The sequence below is a fragment of the Metopolophium dirhodum genome, chromosome 1 (assembly GCF_019925205.1).
Source record: "Metopolophium dirhodum isolate CAU chromosome 1, ASM1992520v1, whole genome shotgun sequence".
Lineage (NCBI taxonomy): Eukaryota > Metazoa > Arthropoda > Insecta > Hemiptera > Aphididae > Metopolophium > Metopolophium dirhodum.
The window spans coordinates 133,064,230-133,090,682 of record NC_083560.1 but is presented as its reverse complement, the minus strand read 5'-3'; the positions used below and the strand labels follow the sequence as shown (position 1 = coordinate 133,090,682).

The 26,453-nt window shown below is 32.5% G+C and overlaps 2 protein-coding genes across 4 annotated transcripts in view; one reads left to right on the top strand and one right to left on the bottom strand.

The window, feature by feature from the left end:
• LOC132936224 (calcium/calmodulin-dependent protein kinase type 1) overlaps nt 1-26,453 on the top strand; it is a 442,174-nt gene that overhangs the window by 47,439 nt on the left and 368,282 nt on the right. The window lies entirely within an intron of this gene.
• Nucleotides 10,186-10,953, bottom strand: LOC132937128 (beta carbonic anhydrase 1-like). The gene has a single exon (XM_061003957.1). The coding sequence runs from the start codon at nt 10,951-10,953 to the stop codon at nt 10,186-10,188; it is 768 nt and encodes a 255-aa protein (XP_060859940.1).

The window sequence follows — 26,453 nt, the reverse complement described above, 5'->3', positions numbered from 1 at the left end:
CAAAGGTCAGAGCACGTTGATGAGGTAAATAGTAAAAAAGTCGTGGATTTCAATATAATATGATTCGGCATACACTAATTGTAAAAAAATTGATTGTGAATTTTACTCAAGTAGTTCAGTTGATCAAAAAATGTACATATATAATTTATTATATTTATGAAATTATTTGAAAATATTAGACAAAGGCAAAAAATTAATTTTATATTAAATAATAATATTATACTATTAAATAGTAAACTTTAAAAAAAAATGGGGGGGGGGGGAAATGTCCGCGATTCAAAAATATAGTACATAATTAGTGGCGGATTTAAGTTGGAGTGGGGGGGGGGGGTGCTCAGGAGCTGAAGCACCCACCGTTCCGCATATTGAACTTTTTTTTTTTATTATACTTTGATATCAGGTATTGCTATTAGAACTAAAAGTATTAATTGTAGACTACTACCAAAAAATAGGTTAAATTCGTTGTTATCTCGAAGTTGTTCATTATAAGTTCCTAGCTTAGTTGTCAACATATAGCACCCGCCATAAGACAGCTCTAAATCCACCACTGTACATAAGTCATAGTAATTTTTATTTTTAGTATTTTCTTATGAGGTATAATTTTTAATTCAATAATTTTGTATCAGTGGTTAAGAATAACCAAAGAGTACCTACTAATACCAAGTATTAATTATTTAAATGATTTTCCCCTTACATAATCAACGCAAATACTACCCCAGCTGGTCTTGGAAAATTGGTCGCGACCCTTCAAAAATTCATCTCAAACATTAAACAGACAAACAGTATGCATTCTTTAAAACTGTGAATTTAACATTATTTTTTCGTCTCGCGTTTCGTTGACATTACGCGTGGCACGCGTGCCCCCCAATTTCAGAATTTTCGTATAATGCGTGTTATGATAAAAATCAATTAACGACGAAAAGACCATAAAAACCTTGTACCTATGTCGATGGAAAAAACTGATTGGAACACGAGACATAAAATTAAATTGGAAAATGTAATACGGTTTGTAACGCTGCTGCAGAGTTCTGCTGCGAGATTCGGTGACACACCCACAATTTTGGGCGTTTCATATACAACAGCCGTTGATTGTTTATTAATATCAAGATGATAATAAATTCTTCTCGATCGTGCAGGGAAAGAGAAAAACGTATACCTAGGTATGAGCAAAAATGGAAAAGGAAAAAAAAACAGCAAAAACGGTTCATTTATATAATATAAAAGCTGTCCCGAGACTCGTTCGATCGGATTCGGTGGTCGGTGGTTTGGCGGTATTGTACGGCGGTCGATACGAATCGAGAGTAGCTCTGGTATATACCTACCGACCAGAACTGGAAACACGTTCGGCAACCTACATAATAATAATAATATATACGAGTGGTGTTGTTATTATAAATGCAAACTCGATAACTAATCGGCCGTCTCATATTATGTGCCGAGTACACCATAATTTGTGGAAATATTGAAAAAAAAATCAATTAACATAATAACACGTCATGACGAATATTATTATAATAATATTCAGTGTGTGTGTGTAAGTCGTCCAATTGATTTTGGCGATAATTTATATTTTGTTACCTCCACAGTACGGTAACGGTGCGGTATAATTACGAGACGTACCTATAGACAATATAAATCATAATGGTTAGGCGTGTGTGGAGCAATTTATTAGTCGATCGCTGCAAGAAAAGTGTATGATTTCTATGATAGAAGTGTTTATGATGTATATAGACCCCCCTCTGTAACGCACTTAAACCCGCGGGACTTACCATTTAAATATTGTCACCGCGGCGGATCTAGGAACCTTGGGCGGAGAGGAGGGGGGGGGGGTATTTGTTTATTCTTGGAAAAACGTCGATCGGTTCGCATATTTTTTTTCTGATTTCCGCACGGAAATAACCGCTTTAATAGGTCTAAAATTATTTCTAAAAATGACTACGTAGATTTTATTTTTCGTAAGTTCAAGCGATTTGTATTCTATTTATACCCAGCATATCATGGTTAGGTCATACATTTCAGTGCACTGGAACTCGGTGATGGATATATACTTGAAGCCTAATTTGACGGAGGCACTTGCCCCCCCCCCCCCCACTTTATAACGATGGCAAAGATATCAGAACGTTTTGCCGTTTTGAGTTAAAGCTATATTATAATAATTTATTGTGTGTAACAAAACATTTAATTTTTTTTTTTAAAATCATTATGCTTGAGCTTGCAGAATATTATTTTTCCGTGTGCGTTTTATGTAATTTATAATCCTTCATTAAAATATAATATTATGCATATTGTACAATAATTAATACTATGTACGCACACATAAGTACAAACTTAATATACCTGCGTAGGCTGATGAATGCACGTTGCTCCTTCTTTTCCCTCACAGTGAAATCTTAAAGTCCCCTCCCGATGCAAACGATCCCAAATTCCTTTTATCGTATACATTAATTCTACGAATTATGAATGCAACAATCATATTGATAGAATGGCGCGTTTGGGCTTGTTGCACTCTCATCTATTTTATTACCTGACTACGCATTAATTGTTTTGTTTTTAATTTAATTAAAATTATTCACACTTAACTTGAGCTTATTGCTGAATTTATTATTTATGTTTCCATATGTTTTGTTTATTGTTTTAGATGTTATCAATTATATGTTACCAATAATTTACTCTATTACATTGTGCTTTATGTTCATCAAATATCGAACGAGAGTTCGACGTTTAAAGAGACGTTGGGGCCGTGGTCTCATAAACAATTGACTTATACCAAATTAACCTAATTAGTTATCAGTTTCGTTGGTTTCCCTTCGTGTCAATTGATTTTATATGTATTATTTTTCACTGTACCTTTAACTATATTTTTGTTTTTGTGTATTGCTTATTGTGCTTTTGGAATAGATTGCAAAACTATTCAGGTAAAAAAAAACATTGAACTGAATATTAACTAAATTAAGTTACTTTTTTTTTTTATATAACTTGTGACTTGTACCGGTTAAAAAAAGAAGAGTAACTTTTAACTTGACTTAATATTTTTTTCTACGCAAACTTAACTTTACAAGTTAAAAGCATTAATCAACCAGTGTCATTATACGGTGTCCAAACTGCATCGGGCAATAACCACAGTGCACGCTGAGTGATTCCTTTCGGATATACTCGCTTAATAACAATATAATATATGTAAAATAACATACCTAATAATATTATCGTGATTTATAATGACTATTATTGTACGTTGTAGGTAAGTACGAGATTGGTTGTACATTTCAATGGGATAAAAGTAAAATTAAAATGCCCAACAGAACCGTGGACGTTCGAGACGCCATTGAAACGCATCGAGTAAAGGTAGTACACATAACGTATACGGTTTAGTGCCAAAGGGCAAACGGTTTACAAGTGAAAACGTCGGATATACATCGGCTAAATTATTTTACTACACGAGTGCGTGTCTCAAGGCGCCGCGTCGACGCCGCCACCGTGATATTATAATAACAGCCGAGTCGCTTCCCCCGAGGGTTATGATAATGATATACCTCGCGTACATTATACCATAGGTACACCTACATAGTAATAATAATATTAATAATATTGTGTATACCACGACCGCGGTGGTGGTGGTGGTGGCTGCAGTACAACGTGAAAATCACACGGCGGGCGGGCGTCGTATATCATATATAGGTATAGGTCGGTTGGTAGGTAGGTACCTACACGATAATTCGTGAAAATACGTGTACCACGATATTATTATTATTATTATTATTTACACCTGCATGATGTCCCGGACCATCGCGACGGTAGGAGAGTAACGGATTTTCGTATATATTATAATTATTAATATTACATTATTTAAATACACAGCGTGAATATACAAATTTCGTGCCGTAATTGATGTTAGAGGGCATTTTTGTATTACCTGCGCGTTCCGCAGTGGTGGTTTTGATTGGTGGGGGGGGGGGGGGGGATATGATCCCCCGGTACTTGGTTAATTGTTTTTAATAGTTCAACATTTAAACAGACGCTACATCGAGTGTACTTCATCTTTGAGTACAAAGGAGTCAAAAAGTGTAGAAACTTCTCCCACTACATATAAAAAAAAAAAAACTCACTCCAACATTTAATAAACATAATATTATTAGATATAATATACACTATATACTTACAGTGTGTAACAGAAACAACTAATAAATGAAAAATTTACTAAACAACTATGAATAATAATATGTAAATAGTAGGTAATAACTAATAAATAATAATAGTAGAAATTGTTGTTCTATTTGTTGATTATTCTAAGCAATATATATTTTTATTTTTTATTGTAAAATATTATTATAGTCATAAAAAATTATATTTCTAAAACATTTTTAAATATTGATTGTACGAGAAAACTTATTCTTATGTGTAGTTGGTTAATCACATAATATCATTGGCATAGCCTGCAGGATTATTAAAGGGAGAGGGGGAAGTTAAGTATAAATTAAACGAAGTTTCTTATAGTTTTATTAATAATATAAATAATACATTTATTAGTGGGTTAAACCATCTAACCCCTTCTCAGTTCTCACTGATATCAGTTGTTTCCTGTTACACTCTGTAGACTGTAGTGTGTTGTATAATATATGTAAGTACCTACATTGTATCTATATTATGATGTAAATAGAAGTAAAATATGCCATCGGTGCTTATGTTTATTTGCGATCGACATAATTGTTCGTAGGCACGAACGCTGTTTTATAGTCAGGCTATATAAGAATTTAAAACTGTTTTTAAAAAGAGGGGAAAAATCGGAAAACGTAAACGACTGATAAAAAAAATCCAATTCTAATTAAAAAATAACTAGCTCGCCGCTGTACAATAGGAGTAGAATGTACCTATATCGTCACTATGATATAATGGATGCGTATTAAATTTGAACTGAATGATAAATCACTGCATCCTAATATATGAGTATGAGAAAACGATTCTGAGCGGTTAGAGGAAAATCGATATTTTTTGTCTAAGCGTCCAATAATTTCATCAGTATTTGAACTTAAAATTTTTTGTGCCCCGCCCCCTCCCCCCAAATGTAGTTTTTTCAAAACCACTGTTGATCACTCATTCATCGTGTGATGGCATTATAAATATTTTCCTAACCTTGGGAACTTAAATTGTGCTCACTGTTTGCACTTAAGTTATTCGAATATTGTGTTGTCTCCGTCTTACAAATGTACAACAAAGCCAAAAAATGTTTTGCGGGGTAACAACTTTACTTTCTCTTCATTTATAGTAGATTACCAAAATTCCACAACGAATAGGGAATAACTGTATCTGCGACGTAGCGTTTTAATTTGTTTGATGATCAATCATTTTTAATAATTAAATGAAAAAAAAAAACAAAAAAACCCAACGTTATCAAACTGGTAACTTTAATTGCATTTATGTTATCCAAAAAATAAAAACGCTGCGTCACAGACAAACTTTTTCCATATGCTTTGTGGAATTTTAGTAATTTACTACAAATACCGAGGGAGTAAAGTTGTTACGAGCATAACAGTTTTTGGCTATGTATTTTGTAAGACGGACGTTCTCTTAACAAGTGTGTCTCGGCTTGGCTATAGCAAATAGATGAAATTTAGTGGTTTCCACCAAACGACATATCGAAACACAATTTTAATTTATGGCGTTCATCTGCGATCACCTACTGCCCCATTACCGCGTTTCATACGAGTATTTAAAGAGGTATAACCTATCTATGTCATACATATTCTTATAGGGTCGTCCGATGACGTTATCCCGGAGAGACTGCACAGCGGGTGTGCCTAATTCATAATAATTATTAATCGTCGCAGTCTTCATTTTTCAATATACCTATACCATCTATTATTGTATACAGAATTCGAATGGGTTTCAACACTTTATAAAGTATATAGTTACCTACCTACAATAACATTTGCACGAGGTGAACACAGACATTTTTCGACTTTCGATTAGACTCGGGAATTCAAATTAAAACAAATATTTCAAGTCTCAGCTAAATTATTCACCAAACGCGTGTACCTATAATAAAAGTTTATATTATATTTTGCTCGATACGCCAAGTGCCTCGACGGTAGGTACAAAAAGGATTTATAAATGATCAACATAATATATGATGAATCTATTTTTTTTCCATATTACATTATTATACAACGCAGATGTAGATAATATTTACCGTTCGTTGAATGAGAATTTTTTTTTATCGATGTCAATCTACGTCGAGCAATATGTCCCCTCCGGCTGAGCGTTCTCGACGAAACGTTTGTGGATAAAATAATAACGCTGCTGCAGTGGCGACATTTTTTGCGTATTTTAAATATTTGGATCGGCTGAGTATATTTTGGAAATCGATAATGTTTCGGCAACTCTACCGTCGATTGAAAACCTGTTGCTTCAATGCCTATGTTAGGGCTGACGGAATTTTATTTAATTGTCGGTGTAGTTCGGTATATAAATACTCAAACTGGTACGTATACCAGTGTATTACCGAAAATACCGGATTCCTCATAATATATTGTGTTATGCATCGGCGGCAACAACGACATTTTCGACAGTTTCGTTTTTCAATGTGATTTACACTATTGGTAATTTCGACTAATTGCCTATATACCAAACATAATTATACCTGTTTTATGGTGATTACTGGTTTAAGGTCCTCTTGTAACAGAAAAAAAATAAGAAAAAATACGGTGAACAGCAATTATCGTGATAATTGCTGGTCAGATCATTTAAAATTCTGTACTATCCAAAAAGTTTCATGAGATATGAATTTTAACAATCACACTATTTAAATGCATATACAAATCACAAACGTTTCATCGATAAGTAGGAAAGTGGAAATTGTGAATTTTTAAAGTTTTATAACGTCTGATATAATACCTATAGTATATAAAATATAATAATGTACGGTACTCCAAACGGTATACCGCGGTATTACACTGTGCATAATTATAGGGATTGTTATCGTCAGCTGTAACCAGACAGACGTATTTATAATATATTGTCGTTTGTCGCAAACAATATAATAAATTTATAAAAGACGTAAAGATTTTTTTTTTGTAAAACCACAGGTGCGCATATATATTGGCAGTAATACACAAAAGTTTAGGTTTTAGTGTGATTTATTGTGAACGGGCGCTGTGCATGGAAAACATAAATTAAAAAAAAAACTCTATAGTGTAGTAGTGTACGTTCAATTGCACAGTTGCTCTCACGAATCTGTCACAGCTATGTACACAAGTAATACTTTATCGCGTACGTCCGATTTCGGCGGCGAAATTGACGAAAAAAAATGTAGCACTTACCGCGTGTTTTACGAATAATTTCGCCGTCTCCGATGAATAAATGTTTCGCGGCCGTGGGACATCTGACAAGTGAAAGTTATAATAATATATTATGCTAATTTTAGCCCGACGAGTCACTTTTGTTTTTCATCGACTTAATTGAAGGTACCTTTACCCACACACATCGGCACGGCGATGAATAACGAGTTGACATTGAATCCATACGATTTGCATACAACACGTACCTACCTCTAAAGTGACTTTGCAATATCGTAGTGTTAAAATATTTACAGTTCCACAAGTACGACATCAACAGTTGCATAATATTATAATAGGCGAACACGTGACAAATAATCGGGGGTGACACTCGTGGTGGTTGGGGGGGGGGGGGGGTGTGGGAGCTGAAGTCTCCCCCCTTAGATACCAGGCACAGATGTACTTCTCTATAGTCTATTAGATAATTTATAAAAAAAAAACATAGTTGCGATACATAATGCGAGTCATCCAAGGCAGTTGATCGTGTCGCAAATGCTTATGCATAAATTATAGATTTTTCATTATCATTTTAAGAACAACCGTATAACTATTTAAATTCAATTTGATTTGCTTTTCTCCGTTAGCTATATAGACGTTTTACTTCGTTTTCGATTATTTGCGTAATACGTATTAATACATACATAGGATAAACATTTCAATACGGTATTTGATTATATTTTTTTTTAAGAGGATGAAATGTAAATTGAATGGGCCTAATAGCTTTAATCTGACTCTGCAGATTAATACCTCGTCCGCCGTTGCGACCGACTGCAGCTATTATGTAAGTAACGGAACGTTACTAAGCTGCTCGATAAAACCTAAGCTAATGTACTCGTATTATACCGACGTAACGCGAATCGGAGACAGTTATGGAGAGAGAGAGAGAGTGAGAGAGATATGGAGAGGGTATGATGCTGCAGCTAAATAGTCTCAATTGAACAAATAAGTCGGCACGTGCCCACTCGTATATATTATAATGGTCGTACAACACATAATGTATATATATATTTATGCGACGGTTACACAAACAATATTGTCGTTACATTTCACACAGCTAATACGCTCGAGTCTCGCTGAACAAATTTACTCAGAGTTTTTTTTTCGAAATGTTTAAATTGTGAATTCATCTGGAGCGTGGAAAAATAATTAGATTTGTGATGGTACATTTATTCGGGTATAATATATTATGTATATATCGCGAAGCCACCACGACAAGCTTGGTTATATTTTTTTGTGCGTGTGAAATGAATTCAAAATTTAAATATTTAAATGTACGAACCTTCTATCGTGTACGTATTATTATAATACCTACGTACATAGAAAGGCCCCGCGCCGGTAACTGTCAACCTTTCAAAGGAGGTGAGCTTACGAATAGTGAATTCGTAAATCGACGTTGTAATTTTACGCTGCCGTTTGTGTGTGTGCTTCCGTAAATTGTGTGTACGTTTCCACCAAATTAGAAAAAAAAAAATGAAAAACGTATATATTTAATGCGTATACTATTATTACGCGTACAACTAGCTCTGCCATAATATGATATGTGTACGCCATTTTACGCGTTGTAGATATATGGTCACATAATGTGCGTGATAATTATTTGATTTCTGGAAAATTTTGCTTTTTGCTTTAAGTTACCTTTATGGCCATACGTAATGTTTTGATTCTACGACCGCGACGGACGTTATTAAAGTTTTTTTTTAAAGTTTATTATTTTTAATTTTAGATTCCGATCGACGGTGCGCAATTCCGTATTGATCTCAAAATGTTGTATTTTATTAAAATTATAATATCTTAATAATTTGTTTTTTTTTTTGTAATTATTAAGCAGTTATATGGCAGTTTGCTATTAGTTATATGCTATTATTCTTGTATTGTTGTGTTTTGGCTTGTACCTGTTAAGTTTTACTAATTTAGTAAATATTACAATAACTAAACTGTATGAATGTATACATACAATTAATTGTATTAATATAGTATTAATTACAGTTACTTGAAGTGACATAATATGATTAGGTAGAGAAAATATCCATTGACAAACTCAGCAGGTGGAAAAAACATATATTATAAATAATAACGCATACGTAAAGTAATAATAATAATAATAACAAGAAATGCATTTGAGTGCTGACTTATTTTTTATATGATCATAAGGTTAAAAGGTCCACAGACCAATTTTACAAGACGGCGGGTGGTATTTATTAGATCAAAAGAGGATAGTTTGGAAATCGGAGGATTTAAATCAATAGGTTCTGCACCTGTAGGTGAAGTTTTTCATGGAATCTGTGGAAGTCGTATCCTAACGTTAAGTTTCTTTTTTACGCTTGATATATTTATTTTTATTTTTTATCACCTCGTGCTTTCCAGGAACAAATTAGAGCTGGACTGTTCCTTAGACAATATGTACGATTCTAAATTTCGTTCCTCCATTTCGTACCTATAACGAATAAAAATATGACGAACACTGGCCGGTATCGAACATCAATAAATCACCACAGTATCATAGTATTACACTAACTGGGATGTTATAGTTAACCTACAATAGACAATTATGATTATTGCATTTATGGACTGTAAACTTAACTATATCTATTATTCATTGTGACTTGTATATTATTGGTATATATTGTGAGCATTTATGGGTATCACTGGTCATTATGTTAACGATGTTTATTGTGTTTTTTTTTCTAGCCATTTTATCTTATTTACTTTTTTGTTTAGTATTTCAAATGATACATCTAATAATTTGTTTTGGAAAACAAGGCATTGGGGCCGTTGGGGTCAAACACCCAAATCCCCCTGGCTACGTGCGTGTGCGTGGAATAGATGGATAGACGTCACCTCGACCGCAATGTTATTCTTAGCAATAATACTTCGAGACCTCTTCCACTAGTCCGTCCACGTTTTTTTCGTTTATTTCTACGAACTGTTTGCTCTGTCTACTGAAGTAGTGTATGTCACCGGTATATATGTCAAACCAAAGGGCGTGTATGTGCAGGTCGTACGCCTCCAGGCGCTTCTTGAGGAAATCGTAGCTGGCGATGTTTTGAATTTGCTGCAGGGTATTGACCTGCGACAACTTGTCGGTGACGGAAAGCTTGTGGTCCGGGTCGATGTAAGCGCTTATCCGGCGCAACGGCGTCTCGGCCTGGAAAACGAGAGGGGCGCCGTAGCCGGCCGCCTCGAGTTGTTGGTACTTTTCCAAAGACGACATCGCGTGCGAGCAGAGCCACGCTCGGAGAGGCGACTTCCGGCGGTTGACGGTGCTACCGTATTCCGTGTCCCGGAGCAGGTGCAACAGGTTCATTGCTTTGCAGTCGGAATGCCCGCAAACGATGACGTGCCTTATGTCGTTGTGCACGCACCCCAACTCCAAGGCTGCCGGTTCGCACGAAGTGTATTCGTCCGGGAAATGCTGCGAATGCGGAATCAGATTTCCGGCGTTTCGGACGATGAACATGTCGCCGACGTTGGATTCGGTAAATCTGGCCGGCAACATACGGCTGTCCATACAAGTGAAAAACAAAGCCTTAGGCTCGGGCCGGTTTTTCACCTGTACGAACTGCTCGACCATTTTCGCCCTATTCGTCCGCCTATACTTCATTATGCCCCGGAATATCCGGTCCATGTCCCTCAGGCGGCCCTAGGTCGGTCAATCTGCGGTTACTCCTCTCCACTTCTGGACCGCTCTGGTTTTGACCACTGCGAATTGTCCAAGCATGACTGCAGCAGCCGAGCTGCTTTTGAAAAGTTTGATCGACGTCCGCGCTCGTTCCTTTGTAATGAATCAAACCATGATGGAAACCGGCTGGTATCTGACATAAATTAATTAATCACCACGTTATTATAATATATTTTTATTATTTTTCGTATGTGCCTATATTTGGCGCCTATATAACCTACAATAATTGGAATTACAATAGCTAAATTAAAAATAGTAAAAAAATTATAACTATTTGATTTTGAAATGCAGCTCTTATTCATTTCAAATTGTACGTTATTTCAATGTGTATGTCTGCCGGGTAGAGTTCAGATTTTATATACGTTTTAATATACAATTTGATACAAAATTAAACAGACATGGGTAAAATACTTTTTGAAAATTTTTGGTATAAATACTCTAATATTTATTTTTAAAAAAGTATTTTGAATATGTGTTCAAATACTTTTTAAAAATAGTAATCAAAATATTTATCAAATATTTATCCTAGCATTTTGAATACTTTTAGAAATGCTTATATTTGTTTTTGTATTTTATTGTGTCATAAACTGTTTTTTTATTTTTTCTCCATCAGAGGTCTTATTATTTTAGTTTAGTATATTAACAAATGTATACAGTATACAAAAATACCAAAGATAACTATTAAATAAAAATAAAAATATACAATATAAATATATAAGTTAAAATTTTTTTTATAAATACTTAACAATAATAATTGTATGATTAAAGTAATACACCGGGTGTGTATAAAATCTATAAAAACAGTTACCTTTTCAAGTGGTGAATAATTATTTATTAATTTATTTTTATTACCTATTCAATAAAAAAACACTTTAAAGTCTAAAGACAAAATATATTAGCTCAACGTATCAAAGGTTCTTGATTTGATTTATTGCTTATAGTCATAGGTTAAAAATTATATTTTTAGATATTCCTATAGGAATTCCTAAATAAAAATACTATATTAACATAAAATAAGATGTTGATTTAAAATGTGTATAATATTGTAATAATTTCCGGGGAAAAAAATAAAAGGGATAAAAATTATCGTAATAATACAGAGGTATTTTTTATAGGAATAAAATACTTTTAAACGGTGTTCTAAATCGTGTACGGAATACTTTTGAATTAAATTGTTTAAAAATTCTTCAAAATATACTATTTTAATTAAATTATTTGGAATACTACCCTTGTCTGTATTTTTAACATATTATATATTTATGGGATGAGTACTTGTTGAAAACTTAATTTTTCTATGGGGCAGGTATTCAATATTATGTAAACCTCGTTTAAATGAAAAATATATAATAATTATTAATTACTTACTTGAGATTGAAGCGAGCTTGAAGCCTCTTGTGCTGCAGTGAATCCATAGAACGAATGTCCACAGACCAGTTGAACGCACTACGCAAGATAATATGGAATAAGCGAAATAATAATTTAAACACTGATAATATTACTACACATAATGCGATGATAATAAAAACGATCGCATAAGTAAAAATAGCCAATTTTGAGACGGAGCTATAGTCTAGCTACCTACAGTAGGTATAACTCCAGGTTTGAGAACTGACCGATTTCGATTAGTTTAGGCCCTTCTTATATCAATGACTTATCGTACTCGTTTTAATATATTTAAAGTGATTATTATTATTTTAGGTACAAATATGACGTGGTTTCATTGTTATTACTCATTTTGTTATACTAATGTTATAATGTACGATACTTAAAAAATGATTATTACTTAATGAATGCGTGATGGATATCAAACTATTTAGAATTAAACTATAAACATTAAATATGTCACTATTGAACCCAATAACACAATTAATAAAAGTACCTTGTAATCAATTATATGAATATTTATATTGTATTGTATTATATTATTTACCTATTATTTGTATATTATAGATTACAAGGTACATATTTTGTGTTAACTGGTTCAACAGTGACATACTTAATATTTAAATGTTGATAACTAATTATTAAGTCTCTTTTGTTTTTTATGTAAGTGCACAATGTGTAAGGAAAATTCGATAAACCGATTACGCTCCGGTTTACTACACATCTAATTTAAAAACTATCAATGCTGGAAATCCTTAAAATTTCATTTTATAATAGTGATTTATAATTTATTTCAGATTACCTATTATTTTGATCAACTCTTGGTAAACCTGTGAGAATTTTTGGAGATTATATTAGTGTTTTGTATAAATTGTAATATGTAATATATTGAAATTATTTACCGATTACCGTTCTCCTGTACCTAGGTACTTGATTTGTCGAAAAAAAAATTGTTTTGATAAGCATAAATGAACTGGTGCGTAATACCTGTACTTTTTTGACATTTAAATAGTTGCTTTTTTAATTCCATATTAGTTAATATTTGTTTTCGTATCATAATGTGCACTATGTATTATTTAACGGGTTTTTCGTCAATATAATAGTAATAATAATAATATGATTCAGATAACAAGTCCAATGTGCGTGTTCTAAAATATTTTAAAACATATTATTTAACCGCGATGTCAAACTTTTCATTTCGGACGCGCTCGCGAAACGTTTCTAAAAATTGTGTTTAAGATTTTTAATCGATTCGTTATTTTTGACTGCAGCTATATAGTATACCTACCTATACCCATTATACGTTTCCATTAGGCGTTTATATTTATGTGGCGCTTTTAATGCTCCGGCGGATGCAATTATTTCTATTTTAATTTATTACTTCTGGGTAAAATAAATTAAACGAAAGTGGATCACACCTGATTACACGTCGGACAGTATAATTAATTGCCGTCGAGAATATAATATATAGAAAACTACCGAACACAAAATGGACGTTGGCTGTGCGTTTTAGTTTCTGACAGTGAATTTTCACGTTATTTTTTTTTTTTTTCAGTTTTATTATAAAACGCACGCGAAATTTGACAACTGTATTATGTTTTTATTATCATGATATTATAATATTATATTATTATTAGTATTATTATGGCGTTCACGCCGGCTGCTGCACACAGTTACACGGCTTTATTATTGTAATGTGCGCTCGAGGCGGTTGGGTAACATTCGATAAAACAATATTTTATTTGTACCTACTATGTAGTGTGGCAATAACAATTATTGATAACTCGTATTTTTTAAATGACGAGCTTTCGCGGTAGAGTTTATCTTTAAGCGACCGGTTTTGATTTCAACGGTCGCCGTACATAGAATTGCTATCAATTATTATACGATAAAAGGCTATGTATGTATGCATATTTTTATACTATGATGGTCGGACGATTTTTCAGAAAACTCATCATTATAATGCTATAGATTATTATTACACGACGTGTCTATTATATATGTTCGTTTAATAATAATTATTGTAAATGCGATAGTTTTTACTTTTTATGATGTTCGTGGTAGTTTGTGTTTCAATCGGTTCTATTACAAACGGTTTAATTACGAATTTTTTACCCCTCGGTGATTCTTATTAATTCGCACTCGCACTCGTTTTTATAAATTATCATCGAAACGAACTTTTCAGTCAAGGCCCAAGGGCAAACGATATATTTTTTTTTACGTTCGAATATCCGGACAAATAAAAACGGATTTATTATTATTATTTTTTTTTTTTATCGCCAAAGTCATCGACGTTAAACTCCTGATAATATATTGATGTAGTGTATAGATTTTAAAAAGTTTTTTTTGCGCAAACACATGCCTACATTGTACACGTAGATTAAGTACATATTTTATACACCTATATTGCCTATACTCGAAACTCTTAAGCTGTGTATAATATTATATGGGTATAACCAACCTGTTATGTATACACAGCGAGTACATAATCATAATATAATTTTACAAGAATAATATATAGATGAGTACCTATGTATATAAATTAAATTACCATCTATATACGATCTACAGTAGAGTGGTATTATTTTTTTTTACAACCGTAGTTATATTGAAATATAAACAAATAAATAAATCGGGAAAAAAAATATTTAATTAAAAATGAATTCCAGAAACAAAACTTATCGCAGTTTCACTTATCGAGTTTTAATTGGAAACCATACAGAATCAACAGGCGTTTGAAAATTATCTCGAAACTAACATGCACGCGCACGCAAGCATTGAGTACAGTTCACATATTATTATTATTATAGGTTCATCATTCGTTAGCTGTTTTCTTAATTATTATTATTATGAATTTTGTTTTAATGCACATATTTAGGCTATAACTACGTCCGTTGAAAAGAAATAAAATTGGACGTGTGATAAGCGCTGCCGCATAGTATTGTAGATATTGAATTGTATATAATATATTATATTATTATAGCTGCTATCAGTACAAATAATAGTATTAATATATTATAGTATTAAACTTGCTAATATAATAATAATAATTGTGATAAATAAAATATTATAATACGCGTGATACCACCGCAACCTACCTGTTGTCTGTATTATATTACTCGCATATACGCTGGCACTAAAATGTATAAATGCCGTCGTTGTGCTTACCAATAACGCGATAGTTAATAATATTGTTTTTACGACCAACGTTGTTTTTGTTTTAAATAATTAGGCACGGTCGACGTCTGAAATGGTTGGGCAAGACTAGCACTACTCGGCGATGTGTGTTCTTACCTATGCGACGTATATTGCCGGTATGTTATATGCCGAAAACAAAAAAAAAATCTCTTGTTCAAACGGGCCAAGGTCGTCCGAATTCAATCTCGCATGCGATTGTAATAAAAATATATATTTTATATGATGTAGACAGTAAAAAAACGTATACTAGGTAATTACCATGTGTCGTACATGGATACCGATTACCGGGCGCTCGGTCTTTGGTATTATATTTATAGGTAGGTACATATAAAGATAATATATAGTAGGTATATTATAGGTACAGGGTGCATTTTTTGCACACGCATCCCGTTTTTATGCAGTTTTTGAAAATCATAGTTTTTTTTAGAATTTTTAAGCATAATATACTGTAGGTATACCGATAGTTTATATAGAAAAACTTTGATTTTCTTATAATGTTTAAATGGAGAAATGAACTTTCCTGTTCAAACTTTTGTTTTTTAATATCAGAATCAAAACAAGAGCTTATTTACTATAAATTGTTAAACAAATGATTTTTTTGTTGAAAATGTTATGTAAGTATCGAAAACGAAGTTCAAAAGTTTGTTACTATTTATTTTAGAATATTATTTTACTATTATCTAATGTCTATTGAATTTTTTTAATAAAATATGTGTTTAGTATGGTTGCGTACTAACATAAAAAAAACGAATAAGTGTAATATTTATTGAACTCCTTAACAAAAAATCGCAGGATTACAAAAAGGCTTAGGTATAATTTACAAATCCAAATTTAATATTCGTTTTTGATTAGTTCAAAACGCCAATATCCGTAGGTATTTGTGTGACAACTAGGATAATTTTCGTTCGAATTAAAAAAAAAATATTCATTTAATTCTCTAAAAAACCTCATCTTCCCAACAATTCACTGGGTTATTATTAGTAATAATTAGTTTTATTGGTAAAACCAATGTTTGTATCACCACTGCAAGACAGCGGTCCTTAAAATTTTCGCATACAATCTTGACAATTTGTAAATTTATGGTATTGCAGTAATCAGTATACCAACCTAGTATTAATCCGACTGCGGCAAGTACAGATGATGTTTTCTCATCCGATTTATAATTAATTAGTAATAACCTACCTATTTATGGAGTGTACTGGTCGGCCATAACCGGCTGTTAGGTCTGGGTCTATATTATTATTAAACCTACCGGTTTGGGCCGAAACACTCGAATATCTTATAATAAGCAGAACGTGGATAGTGTGGTTTATAATATTGGAGAAGTTTAATTATTTAAATTACCATAAAAATATTATCGTGTGCCAATATGTTTATCAGACACATTAATGTCAGTAAAATATTGTGTTACCGTGTAACATATATGTAGCTGGTTACTTATGGTTATATAATAGTGTGTACCTATTTACCATAATTGAATAGTTTCCATACGGTTTAGCAGTGACGGCGATGAGATGATTATTCATGTCAATCATTTCGAGTGAAGTACGTACGATTGTAGTCAAACTTCGAAAATAAAATAAAAATATTGATGTACGATATAGATTATTGGAGGCACATAATATAATAAAATACAATGGTTGTCAATTACAGCTAATAACAACTGAAATATAGTTTTTTATTCATCGTTTATACGAGGTACCACCTACCTTAATAAATAAATATTATCGTACAAAGTGTTCAAAGCATTTGGAAACGCTTTGATTTCTGTTTGCTTATTTGTACACTTACGTTTAGCAATAACACACACTGATTAGGTAAATTAATATTTAATCACATCATTAATTAGGTATATCGTGTTTATCAGTCCTAATTAGTCTAATGACCATTCGCCAACTTGTTGAACACTCTGTATTATAGTAGTAGTGGATCTGCATTTAGCTGACTTTCTTCTGTAAATTTGATCTTTACGGTAAGACCGACCGGAGAAAAATATTTTGTGTCTTATGAAATACAACAATCGTATTCTATATCTCGTTGGTAGCTGTTAAGTCAATTTTAAAAGCCAATAAATTCGATGGTTATTGTTGGGCGAAAACTTACATTTCCGAACGTTTTACGTCTTACACAGTGGTTGTACAAAATTTCGAATTATGTCACATCACCGGGTCATAACGTTTTATAATATTAAGAGTTAAGGTCCGTGTGGCGTAGGTACATATAGAAATATTATATTACCTATAGGCCAATATTAACCACTATAGTATGGCCACAACTTTAATTTTTTTTGGGTGACCGGTGGTTATAACGATGAAAAACAATAAAGATACAAATAATGACTGCGTAATTTTATTTTATAAACTTTTATTATAATTTAGTGTATTATATTATAAATAGTATTATGTAAAATACATTTTTCTATTTTTTTTTCTATTTATTGTTTCACCTATATTACGAAAAAATGTGATCAAATAGCAAGTTCTAACAATCTGATATTTTCTTGTTTATTCCTTAAAAACAGTGTAAATCAACAGTGAATGAAAATGCCTTTCTAAAATACTTAAAAAATCTTTAAAAAATTGTCTAATTTTGTAGCATATATAATAAAAACGTGTAAGACCTAAATAAGACTAACATTACGTAACAATCTTGAAAATCCATTAAAATGAATTATTATTATGATGGTATAGGTACAATAAACACTATTCATGATTATAACTCGACAAAAACGATTTTCGATAAAATATTACATTTATAAATTATTATTAGGTATGTATAATAATATTTAAGGTCAATTTGAATTTTATCTATACTCAAACTGCGAGCCAGCTCAATTTTATGCGGTAACTAATGGCCGAGCATAATATTATAATAATTACGAAAAATTTGCATAAACGCGTAAATTAAAGCTCACCTGTAACAGTTATTGCTCGGTTATTATTACATGTTGAAATATTATCTTAACCTAAACATAATTATGTCAATTAAAAACCCGTATAATTATCTTCAATGCAAGATGGGTACGATATAGGCAATATAATATGTCATATTATACTATCATTATTATATTATTAACTACTATAAACGGTGGTGAATACATTAAATTAGGCAACGTCGTTATAATATTATGTAGTGATTATAATATGGTTAAATGGCCTCTAAATATGTATGTATCGACGAAAAGGCAATTTGGCATGGCTTAATAACGTCCTATAATATAGAATGGTTAATTTATGGTGCGCCGCCCGAAAATGCAACGAGAGACTTAATTTTTTTTCATATTTTAGAAAAAATAACATCCTCTATTATAATATAGCAAAACGTAAATCGGTATAATAATGTAATACATAATAATATTAATATTATGTTGAAACATAAAATAATAAAAGAATTCCTTGTAATTTCCTACGATGAAACAACCACCGGCCCTTATCACGGGAATCACGTGTTCTTCGGTGTTTCGGCTGCGATTTAAACAACATTTTTGTCCGACAAATGTTGGAAATGGGTCTCGTTAGTGAAATAACATTCAAAATTAATATGGCTAATTATGTCATATTACCTATTATTTACAACGGTGATTTTGACCGAGACCGTTGGAGGAGTAAACCACCCCTTAGCTTAGGTCGGGCTCATCGTGTCGTCGACGATTTTGGGGAGGAGGAGGAAAGTGTAATCCAGTTTCTTCCTCACGTGGTAGTATAGAGTTGTTGTATTATTTCGATCGTGCAATCGTGTGAGAAAATATATTTCTTTTCAATGTCATTAACTTGGCCGCGGTTGCCAATAATTATCGTATAACACGCGTAGGTATATTATGGTATCCGGTGGTCGACGACGGTCGCTGTTAGTCGATGGATTCACATGATCGCGACGTGGCGATCGCGTAATTTTCGTTTCGATATTCTTGTCGTGGCAAATAATACATAATATTATTATTGTGACGGTGGCGACGGAGGTCTAAACACGAAATCAACGAATACTTATAATATAATATTCATGCCTCGGACTAGACACCGGACGCTTCGAATGGGTCTCGGCAGGTCGCGGTTGAGCATGCGCGGGTGCTACTCATCATATACTGTCGTGTTAAAAATTACAATCGATCGGTTTTTTGATGAAATCGAATACGTATGATATTGTATTATCGTACATATTATACAGGACCCTTGTTGTCTTATCGTAATTATTCGTCTAGCTGCATCAGCGTGCAACAATATTATTTTAAAATATAAATAGCTTAGAATGGTGACCATTGCTGCAGTGTCAACACGAGTCATCCGACTTAGTGACATTTGAAAACGTTTATAGCCATATATAGGTACACCGTTCGTGTCCATTACTGTAATTGGATTTTTCTGTCGTGTTTTTTCGATTTTTTTTTTTAAATAACATTAAGTGAGTACGAGTAGGAACGCGAAGAACGCGATCACAGTCGCGTTTATAAACTGCAGTTATTATAGATCGGTAACCTGTTACCTGAGTTGATTTATTTTATTGAAAATAATATATTTCATGTCTGTGTCATGTATATTATTTAGCCTAATGTAATAGGTTAGATAAAATGACGGTGCGAAAAATATGACAAGAATGTCTGTAAGTATTTCGTATTAATTACAACTGCAGCATTCACCATAAATTCGTTCGATCAGAACTCATTTTCGTGTCCCTACTATATGCATAATATATTTCAAGTTATTGCGAATTATATACAGAGTGATTCATCAAACATGTTCACAAATGCGTCAAAATTCGTTTTTTGGAATTTTTTGTATGTACACATAATTATATACACATGTTTTCAAACACATATTATTTAAACTATTTAAGTATAGTGTCAGCTACAATAGCGTTACTTTATTTCGTAATTAACTTTTTCGTCTAAATTTTTTGAAAACTTTGATGTACCTATCTGAATCAAATTTTGAACGAGTATCTAGTTCTTGAGTTAAATGAATTTGTGTATTTAGGATAATTATAGGTCTATGGTGATAGGTTGGAAAGTATATCCTATGATGATTTGAAAACTATAGTAATTAGTAATTAATATTAATATTAATCTAAGTAATAAAAATTGTGGTCCCTAAGAATATCTACTTAATATTCAAAAAATCAGAATTTGAGTAAATTCATTATTAAAGAAAAACATCAGTGGTCAGTAAGGTTGGTAAGTCATGAACCTACTTAAAGTAGGTATCCGTTGCGAAATCGGTTGTTTTATCTTAAAATACGAAGTTGATTTCCAATATTGGTGTGTTTCCAACTGATTATTATATTTATATTAATATATTATACAAGTCACTGTCACGATAATACTAATATATTGCATTTTCTATAGCCATAAATTACACATATAATCGCTTTTAGACGTATCCTCTCTATGTCTACGTATTCTTCATAACCAACTAACTTATACCGTAAGACATTCGGGTTTTAAAGAAAAATATTAAAAAAATATTAAATTATTATTTATTTATCATACATCCATATTACCTGTATGTCTTATAATATTATGTCATAACGTTCATTGCTGTATAAATTAAATAACAGTTGTATGACATCAATAACGCGACACGAATAGAATGAAAATATTAATTTTGTATTATATAGCAGTCGTTTGTAATTTGTTTATGTCGCACTGGCTATATAAGATTGATTTTAAATATGAAAATAAATACGTTGCCCATTACCAATGTTATACAAACGAACGGTTATGTACAATACGATCTTTACTATATAGTTTATATTCCGGATCAACGATGTCTGGACGAATTTCGACACATTTTGGTAGCATTCCAACCATGTCCAACAACTGACGAGTCGGCGGCGACAGCGGTGGTTACACGGTGATTTTAACAAGACTTTTATTTTTTTTTATTTTTTTAGTGAGCGAGAACTTGGAGCCTTCGACCCAAAATATTTTCCCATAGCAATGGGTTTAAAACAATTTTATAGATATCAGTTACGAGTCCTTACAATACGATAACAGTGTAATTGGGCCGTTTTCAAAACGGTGTCACCCGGAAAAATTAAAAATAATAAATTGAACCCCTTTTGCAACCACTAAATTGTATTTTGTTTTAATTTATCTACAAGCGGTCAACGGACAAACACCGTTTTATTAGGTACTTATTATTTTTTTGTAAAACGCATCGTATCTTAAGAGAGGAGGTTACAAGGCATGTCGCCTTACAAACTTACAACATATACAGCAAATTTGAGCTCAACTCAACCAGTTTATGTAATTTTGTGATGTTAGTGTGAAAATGTGAAAATGTGTGAAACGGACCTATTATAGTAGAACTTAAGGGTAAGCACATTATCCGTGTTTCTATTTTTATTTTCCACTTAGATTTTTTATGGTATTTCAATTAGAAAACAAGTTACGATTTGTGTTAAAAATATTTTAATTAAAAACTCATACAATGTATATTATATTATTAGGTAGGTCATAGGTACATTATATTATTATAACCGCTGTGAAATGTTCAACCCTAAAAAAACGTACACAATAACGCGTGACTACATAATTTATACAGCAAAACATATTATAATACTTATATATAATATTTCTATGTCATTCGACTGTTATTATATTAAGATTCACCCCGCGTATTGTGTGTACCTACATTAACCCGTCGTATGAGTTCACGCCATATTATATAATGTATTTTAATAGTAATAATATTATTTGAACGCACATCTGCCGCGGAATTGTGGAGAACATAATATTTACAATTCAGCAGGTAAACTTTATCTAATCACTCAAAGTGCCTCCGCCACCGCCAACACCGCCTCACCAAAGTTTTCTAAAGAATATAATATCGCGGTTTACATATTGTACAGTATATTTATAATATTATTAGCGGTGTGAAAAACTTTGAGCTGAGCAACTCTCTCCCCTCCCGCCCCGCCACGGCGGAGACTGCTTTATCGTAGGTATTTACCGTGAACTTTGTACAACCAACCGTTTGTTTTACACCCAAACAAATAGAACGATAATTATAAAATGGATAATAACATGGAATAACGTCGAGAGACGGTTTGACGGTCGAGCTAAGGTGTTGGCGGGGGACTTGCGAGTGAAATATTTTCAGACGTGAAACGACGATACCATACGCTATAACCGCAGAAAATTGTTGTTTCCTCCCGACGATTATTATTACAATAACCATAATATTATTTGGTGCTTTCGTCATCGCGGATATATCGTCTCGTCGTCTCGTCGTTTTGCATCGGTTGCACACCTGTTGCAGTGGACCGCCCTGTGGCCAATTTATTGGGGACGATTGGAAGTGCGCCTGCAGGTTAAAATCCCACCCGGGGCAAGATAAAAATTATTTATAATCTAATATTAGTTATATCGATATTGGTATTAAAGTACATGCAGTTATAAATTCCCAGGGGGGAGGCAATGCCCCCCTTGGCACCCACCTGCGGGCGCCCATGGACGATTGTGTCCAAATGAGAATTATGTTTTAGGTGTTAATTTTGAGTGTATTTGCTATGTGATTTTCTATGCAGAGTCCATAATTTTCTTGCTGTGATGTTTTGGTCTCCTCTTTTTTTCTCTGGTGGTTCTTTGTTTTTTATAACTACAAACATATAGGTATTATTATTTTCCGTTAAAAATGTTTCAAGGTAATCATGTTACAATAATTTGTTTATTTACTATGTGAATGTGATTTAATTATTATTTAAAAAATATAATGAAGATCCAATAACAGATTTCGAGCAACGGTTTTTTTTTTTTATCAATTTTACTAGGTTAACTAATTTAGAGCTTTGAAAGCAATTTAGAGCATTCTTACAATACAATACCATATGAAAGTGCACACAATAGATATTCTACATGCACAATGATCGATTTCTATTGTTATGAAATAATGGTCTGGCATAATCTGGTCTCATTAAAATTATTAAAATGGAACTACTCACTAAACATTTTAATTGGACATATTTATAAATTATATATAGGTACATCGAATTTTAAAACATTTGACATAATCTAACTTAAAGAATTAAATTGATGAACGTTCATAGTGTAATTTGTCTTGGAATGTTATTATACGTTTACTTCTTCTACTTATTAACAGTTAAGTGTTTACTGTGTTCGTGGCATACAATAATTATTGCCCTTATTAAATTGATTGGTGTATTTCACGATGGTTGACAGATTCTTGTAAAGATACAAATTTTAAACTATGTTTTGGTTACAAGAACCGTGCATCGAGACGAGAATGATAAAATCCAAATTGGTTTCTCAATTTTACAGTTTTGTTAACAGATAGGTACCAATCATGGTAATATTTATAAATCTAAACTTTAAAATGAAATCTTATGTGTGTACATGGCAGTATTGTACAATATGTACTCGAGTAAATATTAAATAAACCATAATTGTAAGGTTGATATGGAACAGGAATACCATTGATATTATGAATATATTTGATATTTTGACCATTAATCATAGATAGTCTCTATATATAGAGAGACATTTTAAACTCAAAATAAAACGAAAACCGACTACAACTGCCGTTAAATGGACGTATCGCCTAAAAAACAAATAAATGTGAATTCCCTTTAACCTGCAGGCAACAAAGCTATGAATCAATAAGTTTTAATTATTATTATTACAACTTACAAGTAGTGTTATTTGTACTACACTGGCTGATAATTAAATTGGCTTATGACTTATGGTTTTATGTTCAGTGCTGTTCGTTTGAAAATACGATTGAAAATAAAAGCTCACTTTAGATTACCATTCACCGAGAAGTTTTTATTGCGAAATTATAATTTATTGCCGAACGAAATTATGAAACGTAGATTTGCGAAAATTTGCCAAAATTGTTAACGACCAAAACGTCAACTAATCGGTAGAAACACAGTTTAATGCATGCAACTTAACTATTGTACATATTGTACGGATCCAATAAAAACGAACATTAAGTACAAAGACGCGTATTTTCGATTTCTGTTCGAATATCGGAACAATAATTTGTAAATATGCTGGTGTATAATGACTTGCTGAATGGTTATAGAAGTTTATCTTGTCCATTTCTGGTATAGAATATTTAACTGGCGAGAGCGAGGCATTCACTGGTCCTGATAAATGTGATATTATTGTCGTGGTTTGGTTGATATTTAACACAACATTTAAAGTTTCACAACCACTATGTGGGATACAGTTTTAATAAATGATTTAAAAAAAATAACAAGTTTTTCTTAACTCAGTTAATATATTTCTCCCTATTGACTTTAAACATTTAGAGTAAAGTAAATTGTTTGTTAACTACCTACTCAACTCGACCAACTCGAGTCAATTGTTTTCGTTAACATTCCCCACCTCTGGTCGTGCGTTTAATAATATTATGATGATGTGCTGTATTATTTGGGTGTCGTGTGCTACCCAATCGCAGTATTCGAGAAGACGCGTATGGAAATTCACGACAACAAGTCGCAAACTAATTAAACGTCTCACACGTGTCAGTTGCACTCGATAGTTCAATAGAGAGGAGAACCAAAAAAAATATACATAATTTGATGCGTTTCTCGTGTGTGTGTGACTGATACCGATCGTACCGAATCGTAGACACTATTGTGCCCGCACTGTTAGATCGGATAATGATATTTATTTATTCAAATTTACACCGAATAATGGCTAATGTATAGTAGTTCATAACAATTAGTTAGGTAAATGTGTGGTGTAAAAATTATAACGAGACATAATAAATGCACCAAAAATAAAATATAGAAACACAATAAACTGAAAATATCGTAATATATAGGTACTTGTTTTTTACTTTCGCTATAGCTGACGTGGATAACCTGGTTTGAAAAAATCAAATTCAGTATGTCTATGACATTCGGAAAAAAAATACAATCCATTTAGAGGTGTGTTATAACCGTAAGAGGTTCTATTTGGGATAGGAAAAATGTAGGCCACGAGAGTGGAAAATGGCTAATTGAAACGAGGCACAGAAGGACGTGAAATGTAACTATATTTTAATAGTTTGAACATATTATAAAGGAGACATCGACAAGTCGACGTGTTTTTGCTATTGTATCCAGGTTTAAGTTATTGTGATATGTATTATATAATAGGTACTATACTCAAGGCCGATAATAAAAAAAAAATTTAGGAGTCCGAAATTTGTTTCATACGAACTTATCTTTTTTACGTTTAAAATATAAAAACTCATGTTCTAATTTTAAAAATGTTAGTGGGGTCCGGACCTCTAAACCCCCTTCCCCCCAGTTACAGCCTTGACTGTACGCCTTATATGATAAAATATAGAGTGAGAACCTCCACTGAACGAATTAAAGTGATTCAATTAAACTTACCTACAAAGGTAAGCTACCACATTGTAAGATAGGTCCAACACAGTAGAATATTATGTTTTTAGACGAAACTAAGCTCACGAGTGTTACGTACGAAGAACCCTAAAGACCTTAATCCTTTAGCTCTTGTGTAAATCACGTGGGACGAGGATGACAAATTATACGCTAAAATTACTCAAAAATAATACGATTATATTATGCATGTCGTGTGCACAGTGGTCGCGATGTACCGCAAATCTGCGGCATGTCATAATATTTACCATAACTACATATAATGACGATGAGATGTAACTATCAAGACGGTATTCAGTATTGTACGAACCATAATGGCCTAAGGCCAAGACTGGGTGGAAAAAAAACGTTATTGACGTCGATAATTGCGGTGTGGTGGTGGAGGGGGGGGGCGTTAGAAGAGTTATTGTATCTAAAATCATATAGTCTTATTACACGCTTTCGAAAACTATGGTCAAAATAATTGGAAAAGCCAAAACTATCATTTTATATTTTAACCATACTTTTCGGTC

Excerpts from the sequence above, each read along its gene's own strand:
- LOC132937128 (XM_061003957.1), bottom strand. The coding sequence starts at position 10,953 with ATGGACCGGATATTCCGGGGCATAATGAAGTATAGGCGGACGAATAGG.